At 46.3% G+C, this 23,939-nt stretch overlaps 1 protein-coding gene across 1 annotated transcript; it reads left to right on the forward strand.

The window, feature by feature from the left end:
• Positions 1-17,033: 17,033 nt before the first annotated feature.
• Positions 17,034-23,841, forward strand: SPINK4 (serine peptidase inhibitor, Kazal type 4). The gene is made up of 4 exons (XM_027550003.1): positions 17,034-17,156; positions 21,044-21,084; positions 22,034-22,146; positions 23,702-23,841. The coding sequence occupies exons 1-4, from the start codon at positions 17,096-17,098 to the stop codon at positions 23,745-23,747; spliced, it is 261 nt and encodes an 86-aa protein (XP_027405804.1). The 5' UTR covers positions 17,034-17,095; the 3' UTR covers positions 23,748-23,841.
• The last annotated feature ends 98 nt before the right edge of the window (positions 23,842-23,939 follow it).

The raw sequence follows: 23,939 nt of genomic DNA on the forward strand, positions 1-23,939 counted from the left end.
CGAAGACTGCTTGGTGACATGTCTTGCCCACTGTCTGCCACACTCACACTTGGGGTGTTGCTCCAGGACTTGGCTTCAGACATATAAGTTCTCCCTGTCCCTTAAACCATTGACATCTCTGTCACTGACTCCAAACTCTTTCTTCAGTCTTGATGCTGTAGGAAGACGGGATGTGAGAGGATGGTCACATCCCAGATCTTGGGTGAGTCCGCCAAGGAAGGGTCGTTGGCTTCACACAGGAAAAATTTCAAGAGTGAGCCATAGTAAAGTGAAAGCAGGTTTATTTAGGAAGACACTCAATCCATAGATGGAGTGTGGGCCTTCTCAGAAGACGAGAGGCAGCCCTGGGTCATGGGGTCAGCTTGGAAAGTGAGAGCAGCCCCAAAATATGGGGTGGTTAGTTTTTAATGGGCTGGGTAATTTCACATGCTAATAAGAGGAAGGAATATTCAAACTATCTTAGAGGAGGGTGGGGATTTCCAGGAGTTTGAGCACCACCAACTTTTTGTCCTTTGTGGTCAGCCTCAGAACTGTCATGGTGCCCGTGGATGTATCATTTGGCAGATGCTAACGTACTACAATGAGCATATAATGAGACTCAAGGTTACTGGAACTCAAATCTTCTGCCACCTTGGGCCTAGTAGGTTTTAGCCAGTTTTTTTTTTTTTTTTTTTAATTGGAGTATAGTTGATTTGCAATGTTGTGTTAGTTTCAGGTGTAGAACAAAGTGAATCAGTTATACATATACATATACATATACATATACCTACTCTTTTTTAGATTCTTTACCCATAAAGGGCATTACAGAGTATCGAATAGAGTTCTCTGTGCTATACAATAGCTCCTTATTAGTTATCTGCTTTTTTCTTATGTAGACTGTCTTTTTGTCTTTATTGAATTTGTTACAATATTGCTTCCATTTTATGTTTTGGTTTTGTTTTGTTTTGGCCCTGAAGCATGTGGCATCTTAGCTCCCTGACCAAGAATTGAACCCTTACCCCCTGCACTGGAAAAATGAAATCTTAACCACTGGACTGCCAGGGAAGACCCTGATTATCTATTTTATGTATAGTAATGTGTATATGTCAATTCCAATCTTCCAGTTTATCTAGATAGCATATTCAAAAGCAGACACATTACTTTGCCAACAAAGGTCCGTCCAGTCAAGGCTATGGTTTTTCCTGTGGTCATGTATGGATGTGAGAGTTGGACTGTGAAGAAGGCTAAGCACCGAAAAATTGATGCTTTTGAACTGTGGTGTTGGAGAAGACTCTTGAGAGTCCCTTGGACTGCAAGGAGATCCAATCAGTCCATTCTGAAGGAGATCAGCCCTGGGATTTCTTTGGAAGGAATGATGCTAAAGCTGAAACTCCAGTACTTTGGCCACCTCATGTGAAGAGTTGACTCATTGGAAAAGACTCTGATGCTGGGAGGGATTGCGGGCAGGAGGAGAAGGGCACGACAGAGGATGAGATAGCTGAATGGCATCACTGATTCGATGGACGTGAGTCTGAGTGAACTCCGGGAGTTGGTGATGGACAGGGAGGCCTGGCGTGCTGCGATTCATGGGGTCGCAAAGAGTCGGACACGACTGAGCGACTGAACTGAACTGAACTGAGACTTACCCCCTGGTAACAAGAAGTTTGTTTTCTACATCTGGAAGTCTATGTCTGTTTTGTGTTTGTATCTTATTATAGATAAGTTCATTGGTACCATTTTTTTAGATTCCATATATAAGCAATAGCATATAATATTTGTCCTCTGTCTGACTTCACTCAGTATGACGATCTCTGGGTCCATCTCTGTTGCTGCAAATGGAAGTACTTCATTCCTTTTTATGGCTGAGTAATACTCCATTGTGTATATATACCACATCTTTTTAATCCACTCCTCTGTTGATGGACATTCAGGTTGCTTCTGTGTCTTGGCTATTGTAAATGGTACTGCAGTGAATATTAGGGTACAAGTATCTTTTTGAATTATGGTTATCTATGGCTGTATGCCCAGGAGTGGGATTGCTGGATCATATAGTAGCTCTATTTTTAGCCTTTTAAAGGACTTCCATACTGTTCTCCATGGTGGCTGCACCAACTTACATTACCACCAACAGTATGAGAGGATTCCTTTTCTCTACACCCTCTCTAGCATTTATTGTTTGTAGATTTTTTTTGATGATGCCATTTAAGCCCATGTGAGGTGATGATATTTCACTATAGTTTTGAATTGCATTTCTGTCACTAAGCGTCTTTTCATGTGCTTTTTAGCTATCTGTATGTCTTCTTTGGAGAAAAGTCTATTTAGATCAAGCCCACCCATTTTTTTTGATTGAGTTTTTTTTTATATTAAGCTGCATGCTGCTGCTGCTAAGTTGCTTCAGTTGCGTCCAATTCTGTGCAACCCCATAGACGGTAGCCCACCAGGCTCCTCCGTCCATGGAATTTTCCAGGCAAGAGTACTGGAGTGGGTTGCCATTGCCTTCTCTGTAAGCTGCACGAACTGTTTGTAATATTTTGGAGATTAATCCTTTGTCAGTTGCTTTATTTGCCAATATGTTCTCCCACTCTAAGAGTTGTCTTTTCATTCTGTTTATGATTTCCTTTGCTGTGCAAAAACTTTTCAGTTTAATCAGATCCCATTTGTTTATTTTTGTGTTTTATTTTCATTACTCTAGGAGACAGATTGAAAAAGAGCTTGTTGTGGTTGGTGTCAAAGAGTGTTCTGCCTGTGTTTTCCTCTAAGAGATTTTTAGTTTCTGGTCTTACACTTAGGTCTTCAATCTGAGTTTATTTTTGTGTACAGTGTTAGGGAATATTCTAATTTCATTCTTTTACATGTAGCTGTCCAGTTTTCCCAGCACCACTTATTGAAGAGACTATCTTTTCTCCGTTGTTATATTCTTGCCTCCTTTGTCATAGTTTAGGTAACCATAGGTTTGTCTCTGGAGTTTTTGTGCTGTTCCATTGATCTATATTTCTGTGTTTGTCTTGACTATCGTAGCCTCATAGTATAGTCTGAAGTCAGTTAGCCTAATTCCTCCAGCTCCATTTTTCTTTTTCAAGATTACTTTGGCTATTTGGGATCTTTTGTGTTCCCATACAGAGTGTAGAATTTTTGTCCTAATTCTGTGAAAAATGCAATTGGTAATTTCATAAGGATTGCATTGAATCTATAGATTGCTTTGGATAGTATAGTCATTTTCACAATATTTATTCTTCCTGTCCAAGAACAAAGTAACTAGTTTGTCATATCCCATTTTTCTTAACGGCTATGTCATTTTTTTAATGGTTGTGCCCTGCCCGCTTCCTTCCTGTCTCATCAAGGCTGGGTAAGTACAGGGCTTGCAGGCCTGTGGGGTACAGCCCCACACAGCTCCTGACTAGAAGCGAGCACACTGCCTCCAGAGGGTGTGCGCCATCACCAGGGGGACACTGGACATGGAAGATAAGGTGTCTCAAAGGAAAGGACTCCCAAGGCTCCCAGGACCCACATTGAGGACTTTAGCCATTTGGACTCAGCTCCTGGTGTTTTGCCTGGCCAAAAGATCAATTGCTAATGACATTATCCTGCTCCTTTGGCAAAAACCCAGTGCATGTGACCCCAGCCTGGACAATCTAAGAAGCCCAACCCCCTGGCTGCATTGATTGGTCCAAGAAAAAAGCTCATGACTTGTCCAGTCCAGTCAGTCTTCTCTTGGATTTTTATAGATCAAAGAAGACTGTGCAGAGAGGCCCTCTCAATATTTTTAGTCCACAAAGTTGGATGATGTAAATTCACTGAAGTCTGACTATGTAGAGTAAGCCTGTCTATAGCAGGAGAGTATATGAATTTATATCTGGAGGTGAATGTAACCTCAGGAGAGCACGATTGCAGCCCCCAAAGAGAAACACGGTAGTAGGAGGCTGTAAATGAAGCTCTGGAGCGCCCCAGCACGCGCCAGGGTCCTGGAGCTCACTCCCCCTTCAGTGAGAATAACTGAGATGTGGGCCTTACACTGTCCCAGCCATCCTGGGAGGACTGAGGCCTGGTTTCCCACGATGGAACCTCACCAGTGCATATTGCTGATTCCCTTCCTTATCATACCTTGCATGTGCTCACACCCCTAACAGTGCTTTCTAAGATCACCTCCCAGCTAACAACTTGGAATCTAGAATATCAGGGTGATATAGTTCTGAGTCCAACCTAAGACTCATGCTGTCTGGAAAATCCTTATTTTCCGGTCTGTTTCTGTGGCTTGCAACCCATGGACGCTGTCAGAATTAATAGTGATCTGGAGTGGTCACATTGCATCTGGTCATAATAACCTGTGGTCTTCTTTCTAAAGATAATCAGAGCTCTGGAAGGGGAGGATGGTCTCCTGAACCATTGTTCTAAGTTCTTCTATATGTAAGCTCACAGGACTTGAGCTATGCCTATGAATGGAACTGCTCGAAGTGACACATGATCTCAGAACATCAGTCTCTTGTGACCCCAGGTCATCTTAGGGTGAGGCCTGGCCTAAAATTTATTCCAGGTTATGATCAAGCCAGGACTCCACATACCAGGAGAGAAGGCACATACTGAAGCTGCTGTCTGTAGGCCCTGAAGATGAACTTAGGAAGGTTTTGAAATGAATCACCACATCTCAGAATGGAGGAGATTCTGAGTTCTTAGGGGCCCAACTACCTGAGCCAAGAAGGAGAAAAATGTGGCCCTTGGAATAGAGTGCCACTTCAGTTCCCATATGGACATAGCATAGGGTGATCAGTGGCTGGACCCACTGGGCCAACTAGTGTTCAGCCTGGTCCTCAGAGCTCTCTGAAGCCCTCAAGTCCAGCTGATTGAGAATCTGGATTTGGGATCCTTGTTGTCCTGAAGTTGTATTCAGTCCCGGATGTATTCATATAGTCACATATGACATATTCATATGTCAGGCCCCGTACAGGCCATCGAGGATAGGAGGCAAATTGGATATCCTCTACTCCTAGTATCTTAGAAGGTGATGGAGACAGTCACATAAGCAAGAAAGGGCCAGGGGACATTACAAGTGCGACTGGGACAAATGTATAGATGAGGGGCCCAAGCTGGGGAGGGGTGTGAGCCTGGGTGTGAGGGGCCCAAGCTTGGGAGGGCTATCACAAGGGAGGTGATAGAGGGGCATCTGGGCAGAGGGTGCCGCATGAGCAAAGGCTTGGAGCATAAAAACTTGGTGGGTGGTTCTGTCTGATGCATAAAGGATTAAGTGGCCAGAGATGAAGTTGCAGAGGCCAGTAAAGGTCAGTCATGGAGGAACATACATGCTATGCCAAAGGGTCTGGTTTCCATCCTCAAGTCAATAGAGATTGAATCATTTTAATTGAATTAACAATAATAATTGAATAATATCAAGAAAGAGATCATGTGCTCATTTTTGCATTTCAGAAAGATTGCTCAGGAAGCAGACTAGAGGGTGAGCTGAAGGAGGTAAGAATGGAAGCAGGGAGACAATATGAGTCATGAAGGCAAAATGTAGAGGAGGAAATGGATATGAGTGATGATGAGATAAAATTGGTAAGACCTGATTCCCTGAATTCAGAGGCAAGGAAAAAGTTCAGGGTGATGCCCAGGTCTGCCTGGGGCACCTGGATGTTGTTGGTGCCCTCTACCTAGATTGGAAACTGGAGGTAGGACATCTCTGGACAGAGAGGAGATGGTAAGTGGACTTTTGGACAGATTGAGTGAGAGGTCCATGAAATATCTCTCTCACTATTTCTATCAATGCCCCAACCACAGAATTTTATAAATACATGCTCTAGTGTCTACAGGTCCATTCCACTTATCCCCACTTTTGAATTGCAAGCCTTCTGAGCATAGCCAGCCAAGTCCCACTCATCTCTGTGGCTCCAGAACCAGGCACAACAACTGGTACCCAAACACAGGTGCTCAATAAGTATCCATTGAATGGCAGATTGGGTGTTCCCATGGAGAGATGAGTTCAGCCATTTCCCGTCACTGAGTCCTCCTTGGAGTCAGATCCCAAACAAGTAGATGAAATATCTCCTTAAAGAAGTAGAGGGGTCGGACTTTCCTGGCAGTCCAGTGGTTAAGACTCTGCACTCCCAATGCAGAGGGCATGGGTTTGATTCCTGGTTGGGCAACATCCTACATGTCACATGATATGGCCAAAAATTGTTTTGAAATAAATAAAGGTAAAGAATCGGCCTGCAATGTGGGAGACATTGGTTCTATCCCTGGGTTGGGAAGATCCCCTGGAGGAGGACATGGCAACCCACCCCAGTATTCTTGCCTGAAGAACCCCCATGGGCAGAGGAGCCTCGCGGGCTACAGTCCATGGGGTCACAAAGAGACTAACACTTTCAGAGGGGTTTGCTTTCCTCCCACTGCCGTCGTGAAGGCCCTGCAACTTTAGACCAGGCAGAATGGGAAGTGGCCAGGCATGGGACAAGTTGGGTGGCTGAGGAGCCCATGGTAAGGCAGGCTGTGGAGCTAGCTGTGTGCTCACTGGGCCTCCCTGGAATACATACCCACACCCATTCCTGCTGCTCACAACAGCTAGATGGGCTGGTAGGGGCACTTGAGGCTGGTGAAGGGTGGAGCAGGATGTGGGCTGAGGGGCCAGGTAAGATGGTCCAGGGAAAGCTGGGTGGATTAGCCATGCCATCTGGCAGGCTCAAGGCCTGACTGAGTTCAGTTTATTCACCTGAAGCCAAACAAGGCATCTGTCCCCTCCACCCATGATCAGGGCTCATAACTCAGACCTAATGGATCCTGTGTTGCCATCATCAAGGACAGGCTGTTTTTCTAGAAGAGCTGGGCGCCAGTCCATGTCTCATGATTGGGGTGAAGTCTGCTGGGTGAGGCTGGGGAGTGTCTGTTGGCTCAGCCTGTGCACACATCCCAGGCCTTCACGCCGCCCTGGAGCAGGTGATGGAGGAGTCACCAGCTCCCTGACCTGAGCCCAGTTCTGTCCTTACCATGTTATTCCCAGCGCTTGTGTAGGAGCCCAGGTTTGAGGATTTGGGCTCTGCTCTGCTCCCAGGAATCCCCACTCAAGGTGCTTCCATGGCATCACAGCGGCCATACACATCTCAACTCACACTTTCCTCCTTGGGGCCTCACGGCTGCACTGGGAGTCAGGCTGGTGGCAGTACATATCAGCAGGCCCATTTCTCAGATGGGAACACGTGCAAACCCAAAGAGAAGAAGTGAGGCACCCAAGTTCACCCAAAAAGTTAGCGTCTGGGCTGAGCCCCAAGTACAAGCTGGCGCTCCCTCTGGGCACTCACTTCCTTGTTCACTCCTCTTCTGCCACAGTGTGCTCCTTGGACTTCCTGAGTGTGCCAAGCTTATTCCTGCCCCAGGACTTGCACTTGCTGCCGCTCCTCTTGGCAGGTTCTCCCCCCAGATCTCTACAGGACCCATTCCTTCTTGCTCACGTGTCATTATCTCAAAGAGCTGCCTCCTTTCCTTCTGTCACTTTCTCCCCTCACACCATAATTTATCTTCTATATAACATATCATGTGCTTATTGTGTATTTATTTGTTTTCTGTCACTCCATTAATGTAAGCACCTGGAAGACAGGGACTTTCTCCACCTTATTCACAGCTGAATCCCTGGTGGCGAGAATAGTACATAAAATATACTAGGCACTAACTGAACTAATACATATTTGTTGAAGGAATGAATATTCTCAGATCACCTCCTTTCTGGTCCAGAACTTTCTCCTTGTACATCTCTGCACCCCAGAGAAGCCAGAACAGTGGACAGTGAAGGAGGGGTTGGCTCAGGCTGGAGGGAGGCAGTATTGCCCCATTGCCAGAGACACACAAGGCACTCTGACCCACCCAGGCTGTGCCCCTGGGGTCTGATGTGTGTCAGCAGGCTTTCTAGGGTCCTCACGACCTCCCAGAAGCATGGAGGGACCAGTGGGGATAGCAACTGCCTTCATTGAAAACTGCCCCCTCTTTCTCAAAACTTGGACCATCTTAGTCCTTGGACCCGCTGTTCTCTGCCCCTCTTGGAAGTGCCATTCAGTATTTACTGGGCACCTACTGTGTGTTGGGCTCAGGATTGGGCATTCAGAGAGCTTTATGAGTAAAATAGACAAGCAAATGCCACCAGAGCACCAAGAGGAGACTGATGGAGTTGGGAGGAGCGGTGAGAGTAGGGTGTTCAGGGAGGATGGCAATGACCTTGCCTAGGCTGGTGGAGGGCAGCAGGAAAGTTTCAGAAGAGAGGGTATTTGAGCTGGTTTTTATAGGATGGGGGTGACAGGGATAGAGACAGGAGACCCGGCATTGCTGGTAGAGAGAATAACCTGTGCAAAGGGTTCAGAAGATCTGAAGAAGTGTAGGTCCAGAGTGGGGCTGGGCAATGGTGAGGCTGAAAATGTGGGCTGGAATCACATGTTGAAGGGCCTTGAACAGCAGGTGGAGGAGACAGCTTCATCCTGCTGGCAGTGGGCACCATTACAGCATTTTGGGCAGGAGTGACTTAGTGTGTGAGATGAGTGCAGTGTGGGAGACCTGGGTTCGATCCCTGGGTTGAGTTTCACATGCTAGCAAAGTAATGCTCAACATTCTCAAAGCCAGGCTTCAACAGTACTTGAACCAAGAGACTTCCAGATGTTCAAGCTGGATTTAGAAAAGGTAGAGGAACCAGAGATCAAATTGCCAACATCCGTTGGATCACAGAAAAAGCAAGAGAGTTCCAGAGAAACATCTACATCTGCTTTATTGATTACACCAAAGCCTTTGACTATAGATCACAACAAACTGTGGAAAATTCTTAAACAGATGGGAATACCAGACCTGAGTATTCTGTATGCAGGCCAAGAAGCAACAGTTAGAACCGGACATGGAACAATGGACTGATTCCAAACCAGGAAAGAAGTACATCAAGGCTAAGTACATAAGCAGGCTGTCACCCTGCTTATTTATGAAAAATCTGGCTTAAAACTCAACATTCAAAAAACTAACATCATGGCATCCGGTCCCATCACTTCATGGCAAATAAATAGGGAAACAATGGAAACAGTGACAGACTTTATTTTGTTGGGCTCCAAAATCACTGCAGATGGTGACTGCAACCATGAAATTAAATGATGCTTGCTCCTTGGAAGAAAAGCTATGACCAACCTAGACAGTATATTAAAAAGCAGAGACATTACTTTGCCAACAAAGGTCCGTATAGTCAAAGCTATGGTTTTTCCATTAGTCATGTATGGATGTGAGAGTTGGACTATAAAGAAAGCTGAGTGCTGAAGAACTGATGCTTTTGAACTGTGGTATTGGAGAAGACTGTTGAGAGTCCCTTGGACTACAAGGAGATCCAACCAGTCCATCCTAAAGGAAATCAGTCCTGAATATTCATTGGAAGGACTGATGTTGAAGCTGAAACTCCAATACTTTGGACACCTGATGCGAAGAACTGACTCACTGGAAAAGACCCTGATGCTGGGAAAGATTAAAGGCAGGAGGAGAAGGGGATGACAGAAGATGAGATGGTTGGATGGTATCACCAACTCAATGGACATGAGTCTGAGCAAGCTCCAGGTGTTGGTGATGGCAGCCTGGTGTGCTGCAGCCCATGGGGTCGCAAAGAGTCGGACACAAATGAGCAACTGAACTGAACTGACTTAGTCCAGTTTGCCTTTTAGGAAGCTTGTCCTGCTGCCATGTGCAGTGGTCTGGAGACAGATGAGGAGCCAGGGGTGTGAGCTGGGAGAATGCTTGAGGTGGCCAGAGATAGTCTAGGTGAGAGATGAGGGTGGTCAGAGTGTGGCAGGGGCAGAGAGGGACAGAGTCAAGAGCTGTTTGGGAGGGGACTTCCCTGGTGATCCCCTGCACTAACACTTTTTAGTGCAGGGGATGCGGGTTCAATCCCTGGTGAGGGAACTAAGATCCCACATGCCTCAGAACTAAGCCTGTGAGTCACAACTAGAGAAACCTGTGCACTACGATGAAGACCCAGCACAGCCCTGCCTCCAAAAAATTTTTAATTAAAAAAATTAGAGCTGTTTGGGAAGCTGAATCTATATACTCAGTGGGAAGGCAAAGAAAGCCACAGGCTTGGCTCCCAGACTCCACAGCTGGGAGGCTGTGGGATGTGGGATGGGGGGCAGTCTCAGGTGTGGGGTGGGGGTCAGTCATTCACCCCCTGGTTCATTCTGGGCTGATTTCAGGCCCCTCTCTACTCACTGACCCCACTGTGATTGCACTAGCCTCTATGTTCCCTGTTAGTGCCAAGCTTCTTCCTGCCTCAGGGCTCTTTTACATTCTGTTTCCTCTGCCTCCAACACTGCTCCAGTCTGTTACATCCTGCCCCACCCACTCACCCATGACTGTCGGGATCTGGTTAGGCATTACTGGCAAAATGGAGGCACGGCCCCAGCCCCCTCTCCTCATTCTGCAGGCACGGACCCAGGATGAAGGAGTTAGACTTGTTTCTTCTTTGGTTGAGTTGGCTGGGAAGAATGTTAAGGTGCTTATTGTTCTTGAGAGAAGCGTGAGAAAGCACAAAGCCTTCTGCAGTTGTGCCCAGAAAATAATCTATAAAGTAACCATTGACATTTGTTCAAGGATTTTTGCAAAGAATGTCCCAGGATGAGCACCTAGGCCACAGCTTGAGGCCATGGGAAAGATTGTTATCTGAGACCTGTTTGTGAGGGAAATGTTTATGGCAGAAAAAGTTTGCTGAGTTTAGGGTTTAGGAATAATTAAGAATAGTTAGAAGCCTTTTTAGGAGATAGTGAGCTTAGGATACTAGAGACAAGCAGGATTTAGAAAGATAAGAAATAAACTGAGAAATGTGGTATGCAGCCCAGACATAAGCATGAGTTACAATGCAATCACAAGTAAACACAATTCTGAGAGAATTGCTGAGGCAGGAACTCTGTTTGAAGGGCAACAGTGAGACAATAATCTGGGTGAGGGGGAACTGAAAATGTCAATCCTCTGACCTAACGCTTTTGAAAAAGTATAAAACAGAACCTGATGCTTGAAATAAACATGTAGTCCTGTACTTCAGGTCAGAGGCTACATCATTTCCCGCCGACACCGCTCTTCCCTTCAGGCTGATCCCCTGGCTGCTGGAGCTGGACTCCGGCACATGACCTCCTCTGACTTCCCAGGATAGGTTAGTCTTGGATCCCCCTAAAACACTGAGCATGTTTCATTCATAGGACTCACGCCAATGGTGATAATACAGTTCTATTGCTCAGTTAGTACCAATCACTCATTCAATCACAAGCTGCTTGCAGCCATTCCTGCCACATTCATAAAAGTCTAAGGTCCAAAACAAGGGAGGTGAGAAACTCCTTTGCTCCATTCTGTCCCCTTTTAATTCTAACCTGGGACACTGGCAGACAGACCTGGGGACCAGGTGAGAAATGCAGAGAGGCCCAGGAGCTTCATCATATGCAAGGGTCGGGGGCAGGCAAGGAACTGGCCCTGCTCAGCCTGGAGGTTCATTTGGGGTTCAGGCAGGTGCAGGAGGCTGGAGACAGGGAAACACTCCTTCTGTGTGACAAAGGGCTCTGTTCAAAACCAAATGAAGACAAATACTGTATGATTTCATTTATATGTGGAATCTAAAAAGTAAAACAAACTAATGAATATAACAAAACAGAAACAGACTCACAGATATAGAGAACAAACTAATGGTTATCAGTGGAGACAGGGAAAGTGGGGGTGGGGACATGATGCACGTAGGGGATTAGGGGGTACAAACTACTTGGATAAAATAAATAGGCTGTGAGGATACATTGCATAGCACAGGGAAGACAGCCAACATTTTATAATAACTGTAAGTGAAGTATAGACTAAAACTAATGAATCACTATGTTGTACACCTGCAACTTATATAACATTCTACATCATCTATCCCTCAATAAAAAATAAATTAAAAAAATCAAACCTTAAAAAAATCCAACAGTGAAACTTCTCCCCATCACTGGAGGATGAATGACTTCTTTGTAGGGCTGCTGTAGGAAGGCCTGAGTGGAAAAGGGGAGAGGACCCAGATGACCTTTAAAGTTTCCCTATTTTTATGAGATGACGTTCTTACATTAGGACAGGAAATCGTGGTTAAATATTTGCTCTGCCCAGCTAGTGATGGAAGGACAGCTGCCACCTGTCCCTCCATCTCTGAGGCATACCTGAGAAGGGGCAGTAGGAGCTCAAAGCTCAGTTATGGACCTCAGGTGGGCTTAGTTGCAGATAGAGGCTTCCATCAGTCTGTAGAGGTGACTGTCTGGCTGCCTGTGACCCCCAAAGCGGCTATTCTTGAACAAAAGTCCTTCCCATTGGTTCACTTAACTATTTTTTTCATCAGATTGGGTTAATTTTAATAGAAATACAATTAATAATACAAGGGTAGCCATTTTAAATTTGTTTCTGAGTTTATTTATAGTACTACTATGTTAAGATGAAAATTAAGGACTATGGGCATGATACATTAAAAAGAATACATTTTAATCAGTTCTAATGAGGTGGATGAAACTGGAGCCTATTATACAGAGTAAAGTAAGCCAGAAAGAAAAACACCAATACAGTATACTAATGCATATATATGGAATTTAGAAAGATGGTAACGATAACCCTGTATGCAAGACAGCAAAAGAGACACAGATGTATAGAACAGTCTTTTGGACTCTGTGGGAGAGGGCAAGGGTGGGATGATTTGGGAGAATGGCATTGAAACATGTATAATATCATATGTGAAATGAATCTCCAGTCCAGGTTCGATGCATGATACAGGATGCTCGGGGCTGGTGCACTGGGATGACCCAGAGGGATGGTATGGGGAGGGAGGAGGGAGAGGGGTTCAGGGTGGAGAACACGTGTGCACCCGTGGCAGATTCATATTTATGTATGGCAAAACCAATACAATATTGTAAAGTAATTAGCCTCCAATTAAAATAAATAAATTTATATTTTAAAAAATAGAAATAAATAAATTATGGGCATGATAAATATGTTTGAAGCATCCCTGCCATATCAGGCTTACTATGGGGAAATATTTCTTTAACATTAGGATTCCTTCTTGGTATCTTCTCTCACAGGACTTGTTCTTTCATTGGGGTTACTCTCTTTAATTGAGAATTATAAGATCACATAGTGGGTATCATCATGCTGAGATGAAAATGACTGAAGTTTTTATAGACTTTTGTGTGGTAGGATGATGATGGCAAGCTCTAGCTTAATTTAGTAGATAAAATAGTTCTATTTCTTAATCATTTAACTTTTTGCAACCTATCTGTAGGATTGAAACCATTCAAAATAAAAAGGTCTTTTCAAAAAAAAAAAAAAAAACCTAAAACTTTGATTCATATATTTCAGGTTGGGGCTCTGCATGCACAGGTTAAAATTCTCCCCAGGGAAATTTATCTGGCAGATGGAGCTGAAAATCACTGATCTAAATGAATTAGAGGAATGTGCATGTAAATAAAATTTAGTTATAATTTTTATAAATTATATAAATCAGAAATTTTTTTTATAAATCAGAAATTCCTTGAAAACAGATAATCAAATATCTTATTCATATATCCTGTATTGGGCTGGCCAACAAGTCCCTTTGGTTTCTAAGTAAAAATAAAAGACACATTGTTCATTTCACCAAGAACTTTATTGAACAACATATTCACCATTTTGTTCCACTAGCTTCTGTCATTTTTTAGACAACTTCATAATTTCATCTTCCCAAAATTTTATTTTTTTGATCAAAGAACTGTTCCAGGTACCTTTTACAATCTTTCAGGAAATGGACCTTTTTTTCCATTAAGAGAATTTTGTAAAGACCAAAATAAATAGAAATTCAAAATTGCAATGTCTGGTGAATATGGCAGATGAACCAGAACTTCCCCAGCAAGCTGTAACAGTTTTTTCCTGGTCATCAAATAGATATGCAGTCTTGCGGTACCCTGATGGAAGATTATGCTTTTTCTCCTGAAGAATTCTGGATGCTTTTCATCCAGTGCTGCTTTTAGTCGGTCTAATTGGGAGCAGTGTATGTGCTCAGTCTCTCAGTCGTGTCCAACTCTTTGTGCCCCTATGGACTGTAGCCCACCAGGCTCCTCTGTCCATGGAATTTTCCAGGCAAGAATACTGGAGTGGGGTGCCACTTCCTACTCCAGGGGATCTCCTTGACCCAGGGATCAAACCTGAGTCTCTTGTGTCTTCTGCAGTTGTTGGAATTAATCATTTGGTTTTCCGGAAGAAGCTCATTATAGAGGACTCCCTTCCAATCCCACCATATATACAACATCACCTGCTTTGAATGAAGACAGGCCTTGGGTGTGGTTGGTGGTGGTTCATTTCGCTTGCTGAATGATCTCTTCCATTCCACATTATTGTACAGTATCCACTTTTCATTGCCTGTCACAATTTGTTTTAAAAACAGAACGTTTTCCTGATGTTTAAGTAGAGAGAGCTGCATGGAGAAATACCGTCAAGGAGGTTTTTACTCTTAACTAGCGTATGTGGAACCCAAACATCAAAGCAGTTAACATAACCAAGCTGGTGCAAATTACTTTCATCACTTGATTTGGATATTTTGAGTATATTAGCTACCTCCCTTGTGGCACAAGATGACTTCAATTAATGTCTCGATTTAATTGCTATCAACTTCTACCCCTACTGTGGAGGGGTAAATTTCCAGTGAGAAATCTCCAGCATGGAACTTCCCAAACCACTTTTGTTTGATAAGTCACAACACCTTCTCCATACAAATCTTTTTTGCATTTCAGTTGCATTTTTATCTTTCTTGAAATAATAAAGCAAATAATATGCCAAAAATGTTCCTGTTTTTCTTCCATCTTCAGTATTAAAATGGCTGCACAAAAACTCACCTATTTGATGTTACTTTTTTAATGCAGGTTGATATGACAGCTGTCACAATACAATCTAACAAAATTGTTTTGAATGAAATTAAAGACAACTAGGCAGTACTAAAGCTGGCTGGTGACTCAAGATGGTAAAGAATCTGCCTGCAATGCAGAAGACCTAGGTTCAATCCCTGGGTTGGGAAGATCTCTTGGAGAAGGAAATGGCAACCCACTCCAGTATTCTTGCCTGGAGAATTCAATGGACAGAAAAGCCTGGCAGGTTACAATCCATGCATGGGTCGCAGAGAGCTGGACATGACTGAGCGATTAGCAATGAAGTGAATGAAAACCAGCTTAAGAGAAAACTGGAACGAATGTTTTGGCCAACCCAATATAAATATGGAGAACTTATAGGGGAATTCCCTAGTGGTCCAGTGGTTAGAAATAGGCTTCCCAGGTGGCTCAGTGGTAAAGAATCTGCCTGCCAATGCAGAAGGCTTGGGTTTGATTCCTGGTCTGGGAAGATCCCCTGGGGAAGGAAATGCCAACCCACTCCGGTATTCTTGCTTGGGAAATCCCATGGACAGAGGAGACTGGCAGGCTACAGTCCACGGGGTCACAAAAGCCTTAGCAACATGGACAACAACCACCAGTGGTTAGGACTCTGCGCTTTCACTGCCAGGGGTCTGGGTTCCATCCCAGGTTGGGGAACTAACATTCCATGGGTCACACGGCCAAAGGGGAAAAGTATGGGGAACTTTTAGATATTGACTTTTTTTAACAGAATCTTATCTGTATTTAACCCATTTAAATGTAAATGTATGTAGAATACATGCAAAGCATGAGGTCATCTTCCTTATGTTTTATTTTGCCTTTTTCCTCTGTCAGTTGTGCCCTCTTTATGGTGCAAAATAAATAAATAAAAAGAATAATTTCTATTTACATTTATTCCTCATTTCATACTCTACAAAATGTTTTCCCATCTGCTATCACCAGTCTCATCTTCTCAGCAGCCTGGGGAGGGAGACAGAGCCAGACTGATCATCCCCATTTTGTGGTGGGTAAACTGAGAACCAGTTTAAGGAAAGTGTCTTTCTGAGCTCACAAAGTTGGTTGGCGTTGGTACTGGCAAAGGAACCCCTGACTCCAGCCCCTTTTCTCTGCCTCTGACTAACTTCCAGTTGCTGCTTTTTTTTTTCCTTCATTAATTAACTTATTTATTTAGCTTCCTGATAGCTCAGTTGGTAAAGAATCCGCCTGCAATGAAGGAGATCTTGGTTCGATCCCTGTGTCGGGAAGATTTGCTGGAGAAGGGATAGGCTACCCACTCCAGTATTCTTGGGCTTCCCTTGTGGCTCAGCTGGTAAAGAATCCACCTGCAATGCAGGAGACGTGGGTTCAGTCCCTGGGTTGGGAGGATCTCCTGGAGAAAGGAAAGGCTACACAGTCCAGTATTCTGGCCTGGAGAATGCCATGAACTGTATAGTCCATGGGGTCACAAAGAATCACACACGACTTAGCGACTTTCACAACTTATTTATTTGGCTGCAACACGTCTTAGTTGCAGCCATCGGGATCTTCAGTCTTCGCTGGGACATACAGGATCTTTAGTTTAGGCATGTGGGACCTAGTTCCTTGACCAGGGATTGAACCTGGACCCCCTGCACTGGGAATGCAGACATTTAGCCACTGGACCTCCAAGGAAGTCCTGAGGATTTTTCATTCTCTTTTTTTTGTTTTTTAAACAAATGAAATTTATTTTTTTTTTGGCTGTTCTGGGTCTTCACTGCAGCGCTTCTCTCGTTGTGACACATAGACTTAGCTGCCCTGTGGCATGTGGGGTCTTAATTCCAAGACCAGGGATGGAACCCAGGCCCACTGCATTGGGCACTCAGAGTCTTAACCACTGGATCACTTTGTTGCAGCTTTTTGTTTTCATTTTGATCTCTCTCTTTCAGTATTTCTGAATTAGTCTCTCTCTGTTTTCCTCTATTTCAATTTTCCTCTCCCTCTTGCCTCAGACTGGAGTCAGCTTTGCAAGTCCAAACTTTTTCTCACTTCCAAAATCCACCATCCCCAGGGCAACCCCCACCCCAGGCCACTTGGAGCTCAGCGTCTCTGCAGAAAACAAACCCTTTCTTGATGCCAGGGTGCAAATATTACCTCCGGGTGACACCTCCAGCTCTCCACCTGGCTTCAGATAAGATAAGGGTGGGGATCGGCACTATATACAGGCCCCCATCAATCCCTGGCCCAGGCCCCAGCTCCCTGAGGCCACATAGCCCGGGATCAGCATGGCTGCCCGCCTGTGGATAGTTGCCCTGGCCTTGGCTGTTCTCTTCCTTGTGGACAGGGGTGAGTAGACAGAGCCTGGATTCTCTGTGGCTTGGTGTTGGTAGGTGAGCTTGGAGTAGGGCAGAGGCAGGCCCTGGGGCACCCTGTGAGACCTTGGCTTTCTGCATAAACCTTCTTTCTGCACCCTGGGCTAGGAAAAAAGAAACCCGAGTTCCAATCCTACCTCTGGCTTAGAATTGCAAAAGTCCTCTCCCCTCATGGCTCAGATGGTAAAGAATCCACTTGCAATGTGGGAAACCTGGGTTCCATCCCTGGATTGGGAAGATCTCCTGGAGGAGGGCATGGCAACCCACTCCAGTATTCTTGCTGGGAGAATCCCATGGACAGAGGAGCCTGGAGGGCTACAGCCCATAAGATTGCAAAGAGTTGGACATAACTGAGCAACTAAGCACACACACACACACACACACACACCTCCCCTCTTGGGGCTTCTGTTTCTCCAGTTGTGACATAGGAGGTTGTTCTATTTCAAAGCGACCCTGAGCAGCTACTGGGCTAGAGATTGGGGAGGCAGAGGGAGACAGCCTGTCTCCAGGGAGATTGACAAGTCTACTGGCTACAGGGTGCTGGTTGCTGAAGGAAGCCTGGCCGGGTCCTCTGGGCTCCCATCTGCTCTGATAGGCTGTGGCTGTGGGGCTGAGGCAGTCATGTGAGCACAAGGGAGCCCTCGCTCTGGGCTGAACACATGCTGCTGGAGTAGGGCCTGCTCAGAGGTTGGGTACCTCTGCAGTCTCACTTCTGCTCGGTATCAGGCCTTGTTCTGGGCCCTTAAAACTTATCAGCAAGCAAAACAGAAAAAGAGCTGCCCTGATAGATATTAAGTTTAATGGGGTAGGATGAGGAGAATCAACAATCAATAAGATAGGTGCAATATATATTAAACAGTGTTTAGATGGTGATAAAGGCTAAGAAAAAAAATATTGGGCAGGGTGATGGGGATTGAGAGGGGGTTGCAATGGTAATGCAGGGGACTTCTCTCTGAGATGCTGATGTCTGAGCAATATTTGAAGGAGGTGGAGGAGTGAGCCATGGGTATATCTGAGAGAAGTGGTTTCCAGGCAGAGGTAACAGGCAGTGCAAAGGCCCTGAGGTAGAAGCAAGCGTGGAATATGTGGAGTATGGCAAGGAAGCCAGTGGGACTCGAAAGAAGTGAGGGGTAAGGTGCAGAGAGACAGGAGATGAGATGATACAGGCAACTGTGAACTATAATGGATAAAGCCTTGAAAGTCAATGTAAGAACTTGGATTTTCCTGTGAGTGAAATGGGAGGTACTAAAGGGTGATGAGCAGAGTCACATGTTAAAAGGATCGCTACAGGTTGAGAACAGAGTCAAAGGAGAAGCAGGGAGACTCCTTAGGACATACCCAGACAAAATCATGATGTTACAGGGTGGGTCTGAGCAGGACATCAGGGACACCGACCTCACAGTCAGTCTCACGGCCATTTCCCTGGCTGGGGACATAGACTAGAGGCTGAAGCAATAGAGAATGGATCCGGAGACTCTGGCCCAGCACAGCCAGGTTACTCCCAGCCTGGCATCAATTCCCTGAGCAGTTCTCTTGTTGGGAACACGGAAGAAGCTTCCCTAAAGGGAGTCCTTTTGCCCATTTCAGATTCCTGCCTGGGCTGTATGAGGAAGGGGGCAGGAAACTTGGGCCAAGGTCAAGGGCAGTTGGGGGTAAATGCAACTTCCCACATCATCCAGAACGAAACTGACACCACAGAGGGACCAGCATAAGTGGAGAGAGCCTGTTCCGGAAGAGTGAGCAGAGAGGAAGGGCGGAGGCAGAGGGGCACAGCAAGGAGGTGGACGAGGAAGTGGCCCAGGGAAGTTTGGGATCATCTCACACAATGCCCTCAACATAAGATGAAGAGTCTTAGCGGTCATGACACGGAGCCCTGGAAGGGCTTTATTCATTTTTATAAATGCTTTCCCCCACCAACAATTATGTACCATGAAATGCACACATCTTATCACTCAGCGAATTCTATTCAATGAGTTTTGATGAGGCGTATACCTGTGTAACCCAGACCCCTATCAACAAACAGAACGTTTCCATCACTCCAGAAATTTCCCTCATGCCAGTTCATCCCTGCCCCACCCCACTCCCACCCCAGAGGCAACCCTGGCTCTGATATTTTTCCACCATAGATTAGTTTGCCTCCTCTAGAATGTCCCACAGATGAAACCATACAGGATGCTGTCTTTTGTGTCTGGCTTCTTTGGCTCAGCAAGTTTTTGAGATTCAGCCATGTTGTTGCATGTTATCAGTTATTGCTTTGTTTTTGCTGTTGAGTTGAGTCACACTGTATGTGTGTGTCAGGGTTTATTCACTCGCCTGTTGGAGGACACTTGGACAATTTCCAGATTGGGTAATTATGACCTGGAGGGTTTTGAGCAGTGTGATGACAAGACTGGATTTGCATGTTGATGCTTAAACTGTGCACCAGTGGTCAATCTTGGTTCCCTTCTTCCTCTCCACCTTGGAAATCTCTTGTAATAGCATCTCCAGAAAAACCTAAACCAAGGGATGGTCACCCACCTCCAGGGATGGAGAACTCTCCACTTCTGGAGACAGCTTCTTTCGTTAATGCACAGCTCCCATTGAGAGAACATTCTGGAATCCACACCTGCCTCTTTGCAGCCTCTTCATGCAGATGGGCTCTGCCTTGTGAAGTTAAGAAGAGTTCCTCTCTCCTTGGGCTTCAGGACAGCCCTTCAGAGACTTCAGGAAGCAGCCTACCCTTCTTCAGTTTTTATAGACCCTTTCCTTACACCTGTGGCCTTAGATCCAGCTCCATTCCATTCCCTCCTCTACCCATCACACTCACCAGTCACATCACAATTTGCTGAGGTCCTGTAAACAGTTCATCCAGACCTCAAAGGGCTGTGGGGCGCAACTGCATGTGTGGAGTGACAGAGCCATGGGAAAATCCCAGCTCTGCCTTTAACAAACTGTGTTGCCTTACCTATGAACCTTTTTCACAGATTGGCTGAGTTTTGGGAAGCAGACTCTGGGACCTGTGTGTAGTTTGCTGGAGAGTGCTCGGGGGAAACACCTGGGAGGGGAGAGGGACAGTGACTGCCATGCAGAGGAGCTGGGTGGCCCTGGAGCACTGCTCTGAGATGAGGCCTTCAGACCATTGTACCCACATCACCCTGACATTGGATGTGGGTTGTTCCTGGGTAGGAATGCCACCTTGGGCAAGGCAGCTCCATTCTCCGAGGGTAATTCCTGGGAAAGCACTCACTGTGAGCAGCCTGTGCTCCTGGCAGCTGAGGAAATGTGTGCCTCAGTCCTGTGGTGGGATCCGGGTCACAGACCTCTGCCTCCTCTCCTCCCTGTTACACAGCAGTGAGAAAGCTCTGAACAGTAGTCAAGATCATGTATTATCAAGGTCTGGTACATAGTAACTGAATTATTTTCTTTTTCTTTTCAATATTTTTCCTTTGGTTAATTTATTTTTGGCTGTACTGGGTTTTCATTGCTGTGCGTGGGTTTTCTCTAGGGAGGCCACTCTTTGTTGTGGTGGGCAGGCTTCTTGTTGCAGAGCACAGGCTCTAGGCACGGGGCTCGGTAGCGTCAGCTTGCAGGCTCTAGGGTGCACGGGCTTCAGGGTTTATGGTCCTTGGACAAGCCCAGTGGGATCTTACTAATGAGAAACAGACTAGACTTTAATCTCCCTAATTCTAGGCTTTCTGTCCCAGTTCTGACAATGTCATATGAGCTTTCTGGGAGCCCTGTCTGTGACTCACTCACTACCTTTCCCTGAGGAATTCCAGATTGGGTGGTGGCTGGGATAGGTCCCTGAAGAAAGTGTCCTCAGACTCTGGTACCTGGGGCCTAGAGCCAACATCCCCTAATTCTTGCTTCTTTGCCTTTCAGAGGTGTCCGTGTCGGCAGAAAAGTTGGTTTTCTGGAGAATGGTAAGGCAGCTGCTCTTTCCGGCCTCAGGGCTGCTGTCCCGGCCTTCCTTCTCAAAGGGGAGCCCTCTCATCCATACTGGGAGACAAGGGATTTTCTTCTTTATGCTCCTTCTTAGACACCTTCAATGGTGCCACAGTGGCCAGGGCGGCCTCCTGAGGCTGCATGCTCCCTAGGTTAGCTCTTCCAGGCTGAGCAGGCCCAGCCCCTTTGCCAAAGTCTACACAGCTAATCAGTGCAGAATGCAGGTCTCTCGGGCCTGGGGCCTTCACTGCTGCACAGCACTGCCCCCCTCACTCCCCACCCCTACCCCAGGCCCCCATCCTAGTCCTGACCCTCAGGGCTGGCCTGAAACCCTTTTAGACAGAGCCTCAATTAGGGCTTCAGCCTCCTCATACCAGGGGCCTGATAGTCATGCAGGCTAGGGTGAGTTCAGAAGCCTCTAGAGAGGCAGGCCTCCTAGGAATGATGGCTGTTTCTCTTCTTGGGTCTTCAGTAAGACCAGAATTTCTGTTAGACCCTGTGAAGAGTATGTGATCCCATGAAGACAGGTATTTACCTGGCAGCCTGCATACTTGGGCTCAGCAGATACAGGTATATCCTTATGCACACAGTGATAGCCACACATGGCCAGGCACGTGTGCACACACACACACGCGTGCGCACACACACACACACACACACACACACAGCAGATACAGGTACATCCTTATGCACACAGTGATAGCCACACATGGCCAGGTATGCGCGCACACACACACACGCACACACACACAGACAAGCAAACGTGCCATGGGGCCCTGCATGCTTGGTTTCATGCTCTTTGGACCCACACTGGGGCCTTCTTGAATCTGACTCCTCCCTGGAACCCCCTCAGCCCTGTTCTAAGCAGAGCCCCTTGGTACCTCCTGTCTCTGGATCCCAGAGTGTCCCCCTTTCTCTCTCCCACAGCCCATCTGTGAACACATGGCAGAGTCTCCAGCCTGCCCCCAGACATACGACCCTGTCTGTGGCACTGACGGGGTCACGTATGAGAGTGAATGCAAGCTCTGCTTGGCTCGGATGTAAGTCCACCCCTGCATTCCCCCAGGCCATCTTGGGTGGGCTCCATCTGTGGTGCATGCGAGTATGAAAGGAGCAGGACTTGACCTGTCTCTTCCTTTACTCATACTTGGCCTGGGACAAGTCCTCCATTTGCTCATAACAGAATGAGTCCAAGTACAATCAAAAGAAGGCATGTGGTTCCAAGCAGAAAGCCCACTAGCGGGGCATTGGGGGTGAGGGCGGAAACCCTGGGTTCTTTTCCTTGTTCTGCCCCCTGACTAGGTGACCTTACTTGTTCATTTATTCCTCCAGCCAACAACTATTTATTGAACACTTGCTCTGCTCTAGGCACTGGGGATACAATAGGATATAAAAAGCTAGACAGCATTACCAGCTCCTGGGGGCGATGGTCAGTCTAAGGCAGAAGCCAAGCTGACAGTCAGCCCATTGCAGCACAGAATGCTAAAGGCTCAGATGGGGGTGCACAGGGTACTGTGGGTACCAGGCCAGGGCAGGGCAGACTTCCTAGGACAAGGGACATCTCAGCTCGGCCCTGAGGGATAAGTAGGAACTAGGTTGGAGAAAGAATAAACAAGGAAAGGTAATTCCAAGTAGAAAAATGAGTTTGGAAAGATCTAGAAGAAAGTTTATATTTGAGGAAAATAAGAAGTTGGATATGCTAAAGTGTAAAGGAGAATGGGGGAGAGACAAGAGATGAGTCTAGAGTGAGAAGGCCAGAACATGACCTTGGTACATTAGATCTCCTACTTGGTTTCATTTCTTCTTTCATTGGAGAAGGCAACAGCAAACTACTCCAGTATTCTTGCCTGGAAAACCCCATGGACAGAGGAGCCTGGCCAGCTACAGTCCGTGGGGTCACAAAGACACAACAGAGCGACTAATGCACTTCACTCATAAGATCTTGTGCCGTCCAGCACTAAGCGAGATCACAGAAGAGAAGTTGCTGACAGTTGCAACACCCTAGAGAGATGGGCAGGAGAGCAGCAAGGACACTGTCCTAACTTAGAAAAAGATCATGATAATTAAAGACTCATGCTTCCATTGGGAGTAGAATCCACAAGCTGTGAGATTGGATGTGAGGGCTCAGGGTGGGTGGTGGGCAGGAAGGAAGCAAGAGCAACATGCTGGTTTCTAACTTGTGGGCTGGGGAGGCTGGGGATGCCATGTTGGTGGGGGGCTGGAGGTGTGCAGCAGGCTTGTGGGGCAATGATGTTTGTGGACAGTGGAGCCTCTGGGACATCCCAGAGGCAATACACAGTCAACAATTGCACAAACAGGCCTGAAGTTGAAGACAGAGGTCCAGGCCAGACAGATATGCAGCCAGCAGCACGTAGAGGTGGTTGAAAGCCCAGACAGCTGAAACCTCCCAGGGGGAGGGTATACAAAGTGAGAAACAGTAGAAGGAGATGCCCAGGGAGTCCTGGGATCTCCCCCGCACTGTACACTGAGTGGGCTGAGCTTAGCAGGGAGTCGGGACAGACTGGGCTGGGGTTCCTGAAGGGTATGTTACACTTCCTGAGGAGCTGACCTCATTCTCGTCTGCTGTGACCCTAGAAAAAACAGACAGGACATCCAGATCCTGAAGGATGGGAAATGCTGACCCGGCCAGAGCCTCTTAAGCCGTGAAGCTTCTGGCTAGAGAACCGTGGTGGGCGTGCAGGATGAGACATGAAATAAAGATTCAGCTCAACCCAGCCAATGGCTCAGTGTTTTGGGGGATTCTGGGGAGGCGGAATTCTGGGCATTTGGGGAAGGCAGATTCTGGAGGATGGGGGAATTTGGCCCTGTCTTC

This window comes from Bos indicus x Bos taurus, chromosome 8, assembly GCF_003369695.1.
Source record: "Bos indicus x Bos taurus breed Angus x Brahman F1 hybrid chromosome 8, Bos_hybrid_MaternalHap_v2.0, whole genome shotgun sequence".
NCBI classification, from domain to species: domain Eukaryota; kingdom Metazoa; phylum Chordata; class Mammalia; order Artiodactyla; family Bovidae; genus Bos; species Bos indicus x Bos taurus.

Excerpts from the sequence above, each read along its gene's own strand:
- SPINK4 (XM_027550003.1), top strand. The coding sequence starts at position 17,096 with ATGGCTGCCCGCCTGTGGATAGTTGCCCTGGCCTTGGCTGTTCTCTTC. Across the intron at positions 17,157-21,043 it reads TCTCTTCCTTGTGGACAGGG|AGGTGTCCGTGTCGGCAGAA; the intron begins GTGAGTAGACAG and ends TTTGCCTTTCAG. Across the intron at positions 22,147-23,701 it reads AAGCTCTGCTTGGCTCGGAT|AAAAAACAGACAGGACATCC; the intron begins GTAAGTCCACCC and ends CTGTGACCCTAG.